Source organism: Aythya marila, assembly GCF_965140915.1.
Source record: "Aythya marila genome assembly, chromosome: 13".
NCBI classification, from domain to species: Eukaryota; Metazoa; Chordata; class Aves; order Anseriformes; family Anatidae; genus Aythya; species Aythya marila.
Genome location: NC_139054.1, coordinates 17946538 through 17962444, shown reverse-complemented (window position 1 = coordinate 17962444; position 15907 = coordinate 17946538). Strand labels below are relative to the sequence as shown.

General features: G+C 40.9%; 1 protein-coding gene across 1 annotated transcript in view; it reads right to left on the bottom strand.

Annotated features, from left to right (window-relative positions):
* AMMECR1 (AMMECR nuclear protein 1) overlaps positions 1 to 15907 on the bottom strand; it is an 83886-nt gene that overhangs the window by 40182 nt on the left and 27797 nt on the right. The window contains exon 2 of the mRNA XM_082771182.1: positions 4454 to 4564. Within this exon, the coding sequence (XP_082627308.1) occupies positions 4454 to 4564 (111 nt within the window). The remainder of the gene's footprint in view (positions 1 to 4453; positions 4565 to 15907) is intronic.

Sequence of the window (15907 nt, the reverse complement as noted above, 5' to 3'; positions counted from 1 at the left end):
TCCTCACCCATAGCAGCACTGCCCAGTTGTCAGGGCTTTGTGAAGTTAGTGCTGGGTCGAGTGAGGAAGGTCAGACGAGGCTATGCTTAGTAAAAACAAAAAGGAATTAAACAGAAATTAAGCTAGGCTCAACAGAGAGGGGAGATGCCTTGTCTATACAAATACTTGCCTCTAGTCTTAACTAAGTAAGGCCAACATCTATTTTAACATGATCGGTCGTTCAATTTTGGTTTTTATTTTACCCCTTAAATACGGTTGCCATACTGTAGTTTTGCAGTTGGATATTTAGCTTTCCTGTGTGGGACAGGCAGAAGGGATCGCTATTTTCCATGTAGAGAAGGCAGGCGATATAGCAGCAGCAAGGACTGACTCCTGAAATTGCTGATAAACACCGGGCAATAGAAGTCTAGTCACTGGTAGTGAACTGGTCACTAGTAGTCATGTAGACTCTACACCCAAATTCAATTATGAGAAAGTTGGGCTGCAGGTTTCATTGCCTTTGATCTTAAATTTCTCATCCCAAGCTTCACTCTTTGTTTGCATTTCTTGACCAACCACATCTATGGAAGCGAGGCTGAATGTCTGAAGGTAGTCGTAATTCTCAGGTGGAACACACAACAAAAAGACTGATTACATCATACAGCCGGTAGAGACAGGTCTATGCTAGTTAAGAATGGTGACTTATATATTACTTGAAAATTTAAATCCAGTTTTCAGCCACCATGCTAATCCACTTAAGTCTTGCAGCCCTGTAGTTTCATTTCACAGCTTTCTTCTACGACATAAGATTTGTGTGTCTCATAATCCATACAATCAGTCTCTCTTTATTTGTATCTTCTCTACTATTTTCTTCACCATATATATACTAGGGAGGGAAGTATATATATGTATTTATATGGGGAAGGAAGAAATACATATTCTAACCTTGACAGGATAAAAATTGTTAAAACTTAATTGACACAACTACATCTACTAAGTGTGAAGTATGACTTCCAATTATATGACATGTCTGGAAAAAAAATAACTAAAATGCATAAAATAAATGAAACCATTTCATTCAGTATCTCAGGTGTAAAAGAGCAGGAGTTTAAAACTTCAGTGCCAAAATTTAAGTCTTACTGCTGAACAGAACACACAAGAAAGTAGTTTTCAACCTGTTAGGAAAATCTGTGGTAACCTGCTTCCAAGTTCAGTGTATTTTCTTGAAGGAGCTGGAAAACACAAAGTATTTTTCATAATCTGGATTGGTTTACTTTTATGCATTCAGAAGGGATATTCACACATTCAGTCTAAAGAACTATTTCACCCATTATAAACTTCTTACATCCTAATTTAAATATTCAACACAATGAAACATTTTGAAAACGGATAAATTTTATTCAACTAACCTCTTAGTAAAATTATGTTGAAGCCACTAACTCTGAATCTATGTTTTCATAACATTCTGCAAAGGATTTTAATAATATACTTCCTTCCCGTATCACTGATATAACTGCAGAGAAAATTGAATTCTAAGATTTTATTAGGAATACAGCACTAGCATTTTTAACTATGGTATTCTCATCCCTCCTCACGACTTAGGCAGATGCATCCAATTAATGATGAATCATTCTACATAAATTTCCTGTTTAGAATGTACTAGCATACCAGCATAACAACCTACAGAGCTCAAAATGGGGAAAAGAAACATACTAGGTCACAATTCTTCACCGTTTTTGTATACAGACCAAAAAAAGGTTTTCTAAACGTGTTTGTCCTTGTCCCAAGAAGGAAATTGTTCACCTCAGACATCGTTATTTGAAACGATGAAACGTTTGAAACGTTAATCATCGTTATTTGAAATAAGTTATTCTTTCTTTCTGTACACAGGTAGAGGTGTATACACCACACACTATGCAATATACAATTAGAGATTGCTACTATGGTTAAGGAAATTCTGATTTATTGAGATTCTAAGCACTATGCAGTATATTGGTAATAAAATCTTGCCTGATGTGAACTGGCCACAATTCCATGGAGGGTGCTGAAAAATGTAAGAATAAACTAGACAGACAACTTGGTTCTTTTCAGCAATGCTGTATCTTCAGAGTAACTGAAGAAAAGTGCCTTTCAGTGTTAAAGGAAAATAAAGTCAGAAGAATATCTGCCTGTATCCTCAACTGAAAATTGTGGTCAAGTTCCACTTTCTGAAATGGAGAGCCCATTCATACTACCTACTTTACTGATTAATTTTGCTACCCCTGAAGAAGTTTTTGTTTGCTTTCAGAAATTGCTGTATCTTCTGCAAGAGCCTACTGCCCACATCAAGTTACAGTGTCCTGGTTTCTGATACCTTCGGGCAAGGCTTGTGGAACTCCAAACTCCAGAAGTTCACAGGCATTTCAAAGCTGCTTCTGTTATTCCTCAAACACTCTCTGCTGGAAGCCCTGTAGCTGGAATTACTAATGCCATGAAGAAAACTGCTCCAGGTATCCCTATCTATTTTTTTTTTAAATAATGACAGAGATAAAAGAACAGTTTTTTAGTAAATTCACATAGGAACTTTACACTTCAGTAGTCACTTCTGAGTTCTTTCGTTTTTACTTTTGTTATTGTCTTCTTTTTGTTTGTTTATTTTTGGTGCAATCCATGTGAAAAAGGCTCCACATAAAAGATAATAAAATCCTATATGCCACAAAATAACATGACATTTTACTTGCAACAACTTTTGAAAAATAGGTTGGTATGTAGTTCCATTTCTCTTCTCTTGAATATTACTGAATTATCCTCTGGATAGCCTGGTATAACCTTCCAAAGAATGCGGCCATTACTTAAATACTACATTGAAAATATTTGAGTCCCCTTTACTTTTGCATCACTTCTCCTATACTATGACTTCGGATTTTAGAATTAAAATGATGCAATGGGAATCTTTTAAGCATTTATTAAAATTATTCAAGAGTACAGCACTATTTGATTTGTGACAATGGATAATCTATTAGCAATACTGCTGTTTGCATACATCATACAATTGCGAGGATTTCAAACAGCTACTCCTCAGCTTCAAGTGTGAGAATTCCATTCTGGTAAGAGATATCTGATACATTTCCATTTCCTCATTCTTATATTTTATCAGTTTGTAAGACTATTTTTTGGCTATCACCTTCTTCCTAGTCTTTGAGGGAAATTTTCTGTACAAGCTCACTGTTCTGGATTGGGCACTGTGAGGAATGAAAAGCATTCTATTGCAGAGGGCTGGAGGAGCCCCCCTCCCATCTGGCTCATGAATGTTTACACCTGTAAGACATTTAACCTTCAACAGAGGAGTTGCTTTGAATTTAAGCTTCTTCTCACTGACCATTTTGATTGCTGAGGTTTTAAAGGACACAAGCAAATATTCCACAGCACATAATAAAGCCAAAAGGATAAAGGTAACTAGGTCTTAGAGAAGTTTGTAAGGAACTCCAGCAGTTGATTCCTTCAAGCTGAGTAGACAGAAGCAAAAAATGAACAGCTTGTAACAAACTAGTGAGACATGTAAGAAAGAACATTCCCCATATTAATCTTACTTAATACTGGGATTGACATGAAGCTTTAACAGCAAAAGAGGAAGATCCCATAATGGAGGAAAGCCTCCAATCTAAAGTGATCTGGAGGCACTAATTATTTTAAGTGATGATAATTTTAGAGGTCTTTACATGCCTGATTATAGTTTCTATTTTAAAGCACCATAAACAGTCTATTACAACTGAGAGGACAAAATTCTGTTGATTCTTTAGAAAATAAACTTAAGAAAGTAGAAAGCTTACTACTAGCTCTAGTGATAAACTGATTAGTTTTCACTCTATGCAAAGAAAATGGAACAATATTAAGGTGAATGAATTTAGGTGTAGATCAAAAAAATGAAGGATTATGCTGCCGGGGAGTGAAGGATTATCATCACTTACCTCCCTCATCCAGAAGCTTCCCGCTCGGGGGCTGGGATGTATCTGAAGAGTAACATGTAATGGAAATTTGTAGCATTAAATTAACTGCAGCTGATTGGAAGCACCTGATGGAGAAGAGGTGAGAATACCTGCTGTTTTAGAAGCGTGAATAGGATAATCCCAAAATCTGACTTTCTGGTCTTCTGCCCTCACATTAACTATTAAGCTTAAAATTTGTCTGAGCACTGGGAAAAAAAAAATACTAAACCAGCCAGTTACAATAAGCTACTGGAGAGTAGTTTTCTAAACCAGTAAAAATAATACAAAGGATCAAGTTATGGTTTAAATGAAACCATTATCCCATGGCATCAGTAGTCAAATAACCAGGCAATGATGTTTAGCATCAAAAGGAGATAGAAGTTTTCATTGATCAGTACAGTGACACAGCCAAAAAAAAACAAACCAACAAACAAAACAAAACACACCTATCAACTCCCCAGTAGAGTATTTAAATACTTAAGTCAAGGCTGCAGGAAACAAAATCTTACCTAGTAAGCGTGTACTCCCTGAGTCCTGAATGCAGGTTCATGGCGGAAAAAGTACCTATGCATCCACGCAATCGTTTATCTCGACCAATCTTCCACGTTACAAACAGTGGGCTGTTTTAGGGAAGAGAAGAAAAAAAAAAAAAAAAAAGACATGATCACAGAAGCAATATTGACAGTCAGTGTGGAATTTCAGCAACTGTGCTCTTTCTTTTTGAGCAAGGGGAAACCAAATGTCTAAAGTAACTGTATCTGAGGGGGGCACAGTATTTAGAAATGTACTTTGCCATTCTTTTGACTGCTATAGAAATCTTGTTCACATAAAGTATCAGGAAGTAGGACTAGTAGAATACTTAATAGCCATAACAAAATTCTGCTTGGTAGCAGACATCATACACTCGATGTTTTGCACCGTTACCAGTTAGCTTTCTCTTGAGAATGGGAAAAGCTTCTCCTTAGACCTCTATAAATAAAGAACCTTTAACAGAAGAGAAGAATACCTGTGACACATTAACCAGCCCTCCACCTGAATGCACTTTTGTCTTTAACACTGCAGACAAGAAACTAACAGAAATCCTTGGAAGACACGCAAGTTTAGGAACACTCTCCAAACTTAAAGGACTACCTGAACAAAGGATATTCTTTCCATGAATCCCAAGTCACCTACAGTCAGCATTTAAGAATCTCATGAACAAACAGGAGTGGAACAAAACCTCTAGTAAGCTGTATATATCACCATAATATAAGTGTGACCATTACAAAGAAATATTTCTGTTAACAAACAGCTTTGTATTAATCCAGAAATTAAGTGAAAAAGCAATCAGTCAACTTTCATGGGGGACTTCAATTTTCCAGACATCTGCTGGGTAAGCAACTCAGCCAGGCACGCGCAGTCCAAACGGTTCCTACAATGCGTTGAGGACAATTTTCTGATGCAGGTGGTGGAGGAGCCAACGAGGCGGGGGGTGCTCCTGGACCTTGTCCTTACCAACAGGGATGGGCTTGTTAGGGATGTGAAGGTCAGGGACAGCTTGGGATGCAGTGACCATGAGATGGTGGAGTTCCAGATGGAACCAGGCAAAGGAAGTAAGGCTAAAAGCAGGATTGCAACCCTGGACTTTACGGAGAGCCAACTTCGACCTCTTACAGGATCTGCTTGGGAGTATCTCATGGGATAGGTTGCTAGAAGGCAAGAGTGCATGTGGCAGCTGGGCTACATTTAAGCAGCACTTCTTCCATGCTCAGGGTCGGTGCATCCCTAAGAGTAGGAAATGGGGAAGAGGAGCGGGAAATCTGCGTGGATGAGCAAGGAGCTCATCAATAAGATCAAAAGGAAGAGGAAGGTCGAAGAAATGTGGAAAAAAGGCCTGTCCTCTTGGGAGGAGTATAGAAGTGTTGTCAGGGCCTGCAGGGATGCGACAAGGAAGGCTAAAGTCCACCTAGAGATGAGGCTTGCAAAAGAGATAGAAGATAATACAATATTTTTATTTTTTATTTATTTTTTTTTTAAGTACGTAAACAGTAAAAGGAAGACTAGGGATAATGTGGGTCCCTTGCTGAATGAGGGGGGTGTCCTGGTAATGGGAGACACTGAGAAGGCAGAGATACTGAATGCTTCCTGTGCTTCAGTTGTCGCTTCAAGGACTCCCCTCCGGGACTCCTTGACCCTGGAGGGAGGAGGAAGAGTCTGGGAAGCAGAGATCTCCCACCCTGTTAACAAGGGAGTGGTTCGGGAGCATCTGAGTGGGCTCCACACACACAAATCCATGGGTCCCGATGGGATGCATCCACATGTGCTAAGGGAGTTGGCAGAGGTGATCGCTGAACCGCTCTCTATCATCTTTGAAAGGTCCTGGAGAACAGGAGAGGTGCCTGAAGACTGGAGGATAGCCAATGTCATTCCGGTCTTCAAGAAGGGCAGGAAGGAGGATCTGGGAAACTACAGGCCAGTCAGTCTCACCTCTGTCCCTGGAAAGGTGTTGGAGCAGCTTGTTCTGGATGCCATCTCCAAGCAATTGGAAGAGAAGGTTATGAGGAGTAGTCAGCATGGATTCAACAAGGGCAAGTCGTGCTCGACCAACCTCGCTGCCTTCTGTGATGGCATCACCAGCTGGGTAGATGGGGGGAGAGCAGTGGATGTCATCTACCTTGACTTTAGCAAGGCTTTCCATACTGTCTCCCATGACATCCTGATAGCAAAGCTGAGGAAGTGTGGGATAGAGGAGTGGACAGTAAGGTGGGTTGAGAACTGGCCGAGCTCAGAGGGTGGTGATCGGTGGCGCAGAGTCCAGCTGGAGACCTGTGACTAGCGGTGTTCCCCAGGGGTTGGTGCTGGGTCCGGTCTTGTTCAACATCTTCATCGACGACCTTGATGAGGGAATAGTGTCTGCCCTCAGCAAGTACGCCGATGACGCTAAGCTGGGAGTGGCTGACACGCCAGAAGGCTGTGCTGCCATTCAGCGAGACCTGGACCGGCTGGAGAGATGGGCAGGAAGAAACCAAATGAGATTTAATAAGAGCAAGTGTAGAGTCCTGCACCTGGGAAGGAACAACCCGAAGTATCAGTACAGGCTGGGGGATGACCTGCTGGAGAGGGGCTCTGAGGAGAAGGACCTGGGGGTCCTGGTGGACGACAGGCTGACCATGAGCCAGCACTGTGCCCTCGTGGCCAAGAGGGCCAATGGGATCCTGGCGTGCATTAAAAGGAGCATGGCCAGCAGGTCAAGGGAGGTGATCCTCCCCCTCTACTCCCTCACCTGGAGTACTGTGTCCAGTTCTGGGCTCCCCGGTACAAAAAAAAGACAGGGATCTCCTGGAAAGAGTCCAGCGGAGGGCCACAAAGATGATACGGGGCCTGGAGCATCTTCTCTATGAGGAAAGGCTGAGAGACCTGGGTCTGTTCAGCCTAGAGAAGAGAAGACAGAGGGGATCTCTCCTCAGTGTATGTATCTGAGGGGTGGGGGACAGAAGGATGTAGCCAACCTCTTCTCAGTGGTTTATGGGGATAGGACAAGGGGCAATGGCTGCAAGTTAGAGCACAAGAAGTTCCGCACCAACATGCGAAAGAACTTCTTCACGGTGAGGGTGACGGAGCACTGGAACAGGCTGCCTAGGGAGGCTGTGGAGTCTCCTTCTCTGGAGATATTCAAGGCCTGTCTGGACGCCTACCTCGGCAGCCTGCTCTGAGGAACCTGCTTTGGCGGGGGGCTTGGACCCGATGATCTTTCGAGGTCCCTTCCAACCCCCCATACAGTTCTGTGATTCTGTGAACTTTCTGGGACCGAAGTTTTCATTGTATTTCTGTAGCACTGTATCAATACACAAACATAAGAAAGCTACACAAACATGAATTTCTCAAGGAATTGCACACAGCTTCTGGATAAGCAGTCCTCTCAGCTCTAAGAAGATGATTTGTAATCCTGAGATAAACAGGGGTGCATAGAGAAGGAAAGCACATGAACATACACGTACACAAAATCTCTCTATATGTTTTCCAGAAAGTACACAAATCAAAGTGAATTACACAAACACACCTGCACTTTCTCTTACTATTAGGCTTAAGAATACTGAAATGACTTCTTATTTTTTGACACAGTACTCTTGATCACAAGTAGGGTCATGTTTCTGCAGAACAAACACCTGCCTTCAGCCCCTTCCCCTTAAATCTGGCTTTAGTGTTTGTGAGAAGGCTATTCAGGCATAAAACACACAGCACTCATGGTATGAAGGCCAGAGCCACGCTGCACAAAAGCTGACAGAAGCAAGGTGTGTCAGTGACATTTAGAACACCTGCAACCATCTCACGACACTTAAGGATGCTTGACTCTCTTAAGGATGCTTGACTCTCTCCAAACCTACCTGATTAGTCACTGCTCACCAGCATTATGTGCATGTACAAGCCACTGTGCTGAATATGCCTTGTTTCTCTTTATAGCCTTTTTCTCTCCATAGTGTCCTTACTATCCAGCCCACAGTCATTGCTATGAAGATCAAGACGTCTAACATGAGGTAATCTATCTCAGGCTAGCATCTGAGAAGAGGAGATTACAAAGCAAATGTAATTACCATGTGTGCCTTTAAGGAGAGGAGCAGATCCAGAAGCACGGATAGATTAAAAAAACAAAAGTTGACTACATCCAAAAAAAAGAAAAATAATCTTTATCTATTACTACCATCAGTGGCAAATAACGAGCAAGATTAACAACACAACTGTAAATCAGCCTTCGGTAACTATGTCTTGTCCGACTCCTTTTCAATGACCAGTAAAATCAAAAAAGTTTCTTTCTTGGTAGCTTGTGAAACAGAGAACCTCCTTTTCCAGCCCTGCTAAGTTTCTTACGTTATACAAAGGCTAAGAGCTTTAATATCTGAGCAGCTCAGTCACTGCACAACTGCGTCAATCACTGGACAGAGAGACCCAGACAGATGTAACTGCACTGGAGACATACACATATGGATGTGTTGTTGGACTCCCACTTCATTTCATAGTGCGTACTCCCTTTTCTCCTCCTATCCCATTTGCTTTCTCTGGTGTGGCACAAGGTCTTCATCACATGGCAGGGAGAACACACACACACACACACACCCACCCCTCTCAATCTCTACAGCACCGATGCAGCAGCATCCGGCCCTTTCACAACTTTCCCGAACACATTATGGCCTGCTGGTAGAGCAACTTCCTCCTTTATTTGATTAAACTGGGCAAGTTCCCTTCTTTCCAGGACAATGAAGGGAAGAGGAAGCTTAAGGCGTATCTTTCTTTTGGATTTACTTTTATTTCTTGTGGCTTTTTTTTTTTTTTTTTGAGAACAAAATAAAAAACACAGGACTTGATGACCCTTGCGGGCCCCTTCCAACTTGGAGTGCTCTATGATTCTCTGATTTTAAAAAAACAACAACAAACAAAGAGCATAAGGCCTGGAGGGACACTATCTCCCATTTAGTGTAACACAAAACGTAACACTGACTTCTGCACTCAGATCATCAAGCAGCACTTGACTAACATTTTCAAGACCTGTATCCAGATCACCTAAATGGTACCAACATAATTAGCAGTACATGCCTTTTCCCCACTTCAGAGAAGCAAGCCTGAGCAGGACTCAAATCGGACCGCAGGATTATTCTCTTGACCTTTATCTTTGGATTATGAGATTTATTACTTGTAATATACTTAGCAGAATGCTATAATTCAGAGAAACATACGTGCATTTACTTTCTTGTCAAAATGGAATTCCTTCGAGGATGGCCTCATTACTGCTACTTTAAAAGGACACAATATCAGAAAGTGTGCTGAGACAACCAAATGAATGTCAAATAGATTGCTGAAACATTTGCATGTGCTTTGAAGGTTCTTGTCAACAAATACAAAAAGAAAAAGTAAAGGTTATATAGCTGTGTAATTGTACCACTAGTAACATGACCATACAAACCATACTAAATTTAAACCTCTATCCACTGTCTAAACGAACCATCACTGGTAGCTCGCTACACATGCTAAACAACACAAAAATCTGCCTTTAGATATTTTTCCAGTATTTCAGTTGCTGCTTCCCCCAGTCATGCCTCCCTGTTCCCCAGGAGCTACTAAAGGTGTCAGCATGTCTGCATGTAAGATTTAAGCCTGCTGAACAGAACTACTTTTCCTAATTACCTTCACAGACATCTTCAAAGCATAATATGGACCAAAGGTTCAGAGAAGTCAGTGACCCAAGAGGATTCTAACTCTTAAAATTCACAAAATAAGGCCAAAAGAGACCTTCAGGGCTCCTGCTATCATAAGGAATAATTACATTATATAATTTTGTTCATAAAGGATCTATATTCTTTATCTTAAAAAGCTCTAGAAATAATGGGACAAAAAAAAAAAAAAAAAAAAAAAAAAAAGAAAAATTAGAAATTTGCCTTGAAACCTCATTGAAGTTCAAGACCTCTGAAAATACTCCAATTTCCTGCCAAAACGTATTCCCTGTCAGCTCATGCCTAGCTATTCTTGTACTGGCCTTGTCCTTTAGCTTAAGGAGTTCAATTCCCTTCCTGGTTATTATTCCCCAAAGTATTTACAGAAAGAATATATCAGCCTTCACTGTGCTGAGCTAAACAGGTCATGTTCATTCAGCTTCCCCTTAAGCGGGTTCTTCCCATTCTGACCATCACAGCTCTCTGCACCTTTTTCCAGTTTCTATTCACCATCGTGAAGATCACTGTCCAGAACTATATTACAGAGGACGGAGGGTCTTTTACCCACATTAGCACTTCCATCTCTGAACTAGAAACACTGACCGCTACATTTTAGGATCTAGTTTCACAGCCTAATACACGTCCAAGTCTGTCATTCACAACCTTACAAAGCATTTCTGTTCTTACACTAATCAAAGGCAACAGAAAACCTGCTCATAGAAACAGACCAACTATGCAAAGAATGTCTTTCTTTTTAGTAGCATTCTTCTGCTTTTTATAGGCATCCTTGGTTTCAGCTGTTTGCCTTTTTCCTTCTTTCCTTCAAGCCTCCAGTGCTCTTATGTTTTAAAGCCAGTAAAAATCCACAAATAAACTTGCCATTTAACAGCCTCAGATCTCAGGTTTGCAGTACAGTGCCAAACTCCAGATATCGACATCAAGAACAGCTGAGTAAATATGTAACTTTTCAACTTATAAAAAAAAAAAAGCTTATTTTCCTCTTATCTTTTTTTTTTTTATGAGCAACATCTTGTTAGACCTGAAATGAAAATCTGCACCTCCAGGCACTTGAAAGAAAAACAACAGAAGTGAAAAACTTCAGTAAAAGCAGAAGAGGAGGCAGACGTGATACTCAGGAGTCCCTTTCATCCAGCCACGTAGGATATGCATCACATGCTGGAGATCTGGGTCGTCTTTTTGCCTAAAGAAGTTGGAGCCCACATATCCCACATGAATGCTAGAGTACATCAGGGTGGAACGCTCTTGCCTTTCTGGCTCAGGATCCCTCCCTCCCTCATATGAATTTTTTGGTTGTGTTTTTTTGAAACATTCATTAAAACAGATGCCGCACTTGCCTGCGAGGGCTCTAACAATCAGCTTCATGTCATCCTCTTACTCAATTCAGGGTGAAGCATCTTATTAAAAAGCAAAACAGCTCCGGGCTTGGGAGTGAGCCATCTTGAACCAAGAGACTTGGAAACGTCCTTGATGGGTTACCCAGCTTCTCAGCAGTGCCAGCTACCTCTGACATACCCTCCTGCCAGAGCTAACAGAAGTCAGGCAAAGCACCCTGAACCCAGTAGCTGAAAACTAGTGGAAGAGGCTTCAGAGTGCACAGAGGCAGAAGAGATCAAACCTAGGCTCTAAGAAAACTCTGTAAACGTCCTAATTGTTCCTCTTTCATAAGGCTCTTTATTTCGTGTTTGGGGGTGTAGACACTGAAAAAATATTTCCATCTGAAGCTGCTTACTGGTGTCAGCAAATTCACAAGTGACCTGGAGATGATAAAACTTTCCATCCAGCCATTGCCTAATTTACTATTTATTGAAAAGTCTTGCCCAGCTCTAATCTAAATAGATCTTGCAAAGCAGACAACTGTTTCAATTATTTGCTGTGGGCTGCTCTACCAGCTGATGGTATATTGTTTTTTCCCTACTTTCAGTTGGGAAACTGAATTAAACAGACAGTTGCAACACCATAAAAGCCTAAAGTAATACTGCTTTTTTTTTTTTTTTTTAAATATAAAATTGCAGTTATCAGAAGGGCCATACGCAATTGTAGTAAGAAAGAGATGTCATCTCCTTGATGGACTAAAACATATGCATGTATCCAATATCCTACTTATCCTAAACACTGACCTGAGAGGCTAGCCAGAAAATGTGTGGCTGAAGCACAAGAGCATGGGTCACCCAGTCCTACCCCATGTGTCACTTCAGCTACTTTTACGCCTTTTTCATTAGTGAAGAAACTGAGACAGCCCCGTACTTCAGTTGAGCATTGATCTGTTACAACTTATAGAGAGCTGATGCACCATACATGAAGGTTACAAGGTTTAAACCTATATAAATATCAAAATAAAGCATCAAAGTATTGTCTTATATACCATGCTTACCCAGTGCCCTAAGCCTATTTCTCGTTAATGTTTCACAATAAAAATCCCCTAAAAAAAATTAGTGACCTACTTGCTATGATATGTTACTGAAAATACTTCAACTGAAAGTAAAAGTGTGCAAGCTATTTTAGTAATCAGCTATCACAGTCAGAGTCAGCATGCTGGCACTGTGTAGTTAGTACTGTTAAAAATACATTATTTTAATATAAAGCAGCACTGGATGCAAGCTGACTTTTATTTACTGGTAGTTTTAATAGAAAAGGAAAGGGATTCTTTAATTCAGAAGGTGGAAGAGGCAAAAAGCATGAATACATGGGTCTTTTCTTGTACCGTTAGAAGCAGTATGAAAAGTTTCTCCTCTTTGTTATGGATAGGCAGAAAAAGAAGGGGGGGAAGGAAGGAAAAATGGGGGAAAGGAGAGGTAACAGATCAAAAATATTTCTCTACCTTTACGAAAGTTGAGTGAGGACTTATCTTTCTGATTTCACTTCAAGATTCTCAAGTAATAGAAAACTCATAGGACTTGGAAGTGAAAAGAATTTAACTTCATGACCTGAAAGCTCATGGTATTTAGACAGACATTTTAATAATAGCAATTTAACCTATCAACTGTTGTAACAAGGAAGGGAATAAAGTCTTTACAGGTCTAGTATTACTTGCCATCCAAGGCTATAGGATCAAACACTTAAAAATTCAGAATGGTGATCCCTTTGTGGGACCACAGTGCTTCTAATCAACTCCAAGCACAGCTCTCCCAGGAAGTACTCTAACCAAGCAAAGTTGCAAAGGCTTTTTGCCTTTCTGTTCCTTTCTGTTTCACAACAGTGAAAAAGTGAACAAGTCCTAAATTCTAGACATTTGATTTTTTTTTTTAAGTTAAAACTTTTTCTATCTTATTCAGAATCACACTGAAACTGACAAGAATGCTGAACAATCATGTAATAGTGTTTCAAACTAGAACAAAAAGACCAAGTCTATCATCAGAACAGTCAGCTGAGACCCCTTGCACGACCGATGCCTTATTCAGAATCACACAAAGCAGTCTCCCTACTCACCGACGCAATCTAAGCTTTGTTATTCTCTAGGCTGTGGCATTTCCATTCAGTTCACATTCAGTGAACTAATTCACGTTACTCAATATAAGAGAATATAGCTTAATAATGAAGGAGGTGGGTGCACGCACACTGATAGCTTTATCAAGGGCATCTGCACGTATGCTTCAAGGCATGGGGAGGGTAGATATGTTGAAAGTATCTTGTTTGTGATGAAAGGGAAAACTTGATGGATGATGTTATGGAGCTAGACAACGACAACAAAAACCCGGTGGGCGCCTTTCTGGAAGAGAATCATAAAAAGTACACAACATGCTCCAAAGACATTTTGGCTTACCAGATCTATGCTGGAAGAAATCTGGTAAGAAACAAGAAAGTGAAGGACGCTCTTACAGTATGCTTGTGGCTCCTGTCCCTCCTGTTCTTTTGTTGTTTGTTTTTAAACTCAGAGGGTGTGGAAAACAGATTGAGAAGATCTAGATTTCATTTTAATAGTTTCCTTACTATCACTTTTCCACTCAGAAAAGAAATCTGAAGCGAGAGTGACCATGAAAAGACAAGAGTTCAGGAGTCTTCAAAAGGGGAAGAAGGGAAAATGGCAAAGAACAAACAAAACCACCACAACCCACATCACCTGTAGTTGTTGGACCAATACAGTTAATACCTGCCAGGAAAAAAAAAAAAAAAAAAAAAAAGGTTGGCTAGAATAGGAAAAGACACTGTTCAACCAAATTAGATTGTTTTTAAATACCTTGGACCAGCTAAATAAAGCTAAGCTTTAACTTTAAAGTAACTGAAGCAATCCCAGAACTAAAATAGTTGTCTTCAAGAACGTGTTGAGATGCCAGGACATAGCAAAGAGAAAAAAATTTAAAACCTAGAGAAGACAAAAAAGTGATACTTCTTTTTTGGCTGTGTGAATTTTAGGATTTTTTTTTTTTTTCAGCATAATGAGCTCTGATTCCTAGAAAAATACTGAAAGAAAAATTCCTACAAAACAAGAAAATACACTTGTCAAGTTTGGCTGTTATCCATTTCATGCCAAAACAAACTTGCCTTCTCTAATAGGCCTTGCCTTAAGGAGAGAATTAAAACTTATTTTGATTTTAGTAAGGCTTTTTGACACTGTCTTAAGTAAGATAGCAAAACATGGTCCTGATGACTCATCTACAAAACAGGGTCAAAACCGTGTACCAGTGGAGTTCACCAACAGAGCTCTTCACCAAGATGTGCTCTACAGAAACATGTCCTGCATTTGGTATTGCTCATGTCTTGTCTTAGTCCATGTTTTCATCAAGCATCTGAGTGATGGGAAAGAATTCACTTAATAAACTTGCACCACAAGGAAACACACTGCAAAAATTAAGATCTTATCAGACTGAAGACCTGTATGGCAAGAGAAAGAAGGGAACGCTACAGAACATAATTTAACAAGTGAAGTTTTACACTCAGATGGGAATAATTCAACAACAGGAATAGACAACATAGTAACAAGTGAACTTAGAGCACTTCTAACATTGAACATTGGGCCTGTATGAAATGGGAGGTCAAATGGGAAATCACGAAATCGCAGAATATCCTGGGTTGGAAGGGACCCACAAGGACCATTGAGTTCAACCCATGGCTCCACACAGAAATCAGACCCTGTGTCTGACAGCATTGTCCAAACGCTCCTTGAGCTCTGGCAGCGGTTTAGTGGGGACTGCTAGCGTTAGGTCAGAGGTTGGACTCGATGATCTTGAGGTCTCTTCCAACCTAGAAATTCTGTGATTCTGTGATTTTGTGGTGCTGTGACCATAGCCCTGGGCAGCCTGTCCCAGTGCCCGACCACCTCTGGGTGCAGACCCTTTCCCTAACCCCCAGCCTGACCCTCCCCTGTCCCAGCTCCATGCCATCCCCTCGGGTCCTGTTGCTGTCCCCAGAGAGCAGAGCTCAGCGCCTGCCCCTCCGCTCCCTGTGAGGGAGCTGCAGGCCGCCATGAGGCCTCCCCTCGGCCTGCTCGGGGCTGAACAAACCAAGGGCCCTCAGGTGCTCCTCACACACCTTCCCTCCAGACCATTCACAATCTTTGTAGCCCTCCTTTGGAGGCTCTCTCAGACTTTTAAGGTGAGGCTGCACCAACACAAACAAAAGCAGCAAGGCACTGCTAAGGCCCAAGCATCAGAAAGGACAAGGCTTTGGAGTAACACTCCAAGGAAGGTGTTGACTAAGAGAAGCATCTACAAGAGCCACCAGAGATCTGCTAGCTGTGAGCTAGGAAAAGAGATGGAAAAGACTAGGGTTTAGGCTATGGAAGAAGAGTCTAAGTAGACATCTAAGAGCTATCAAATACGAAAA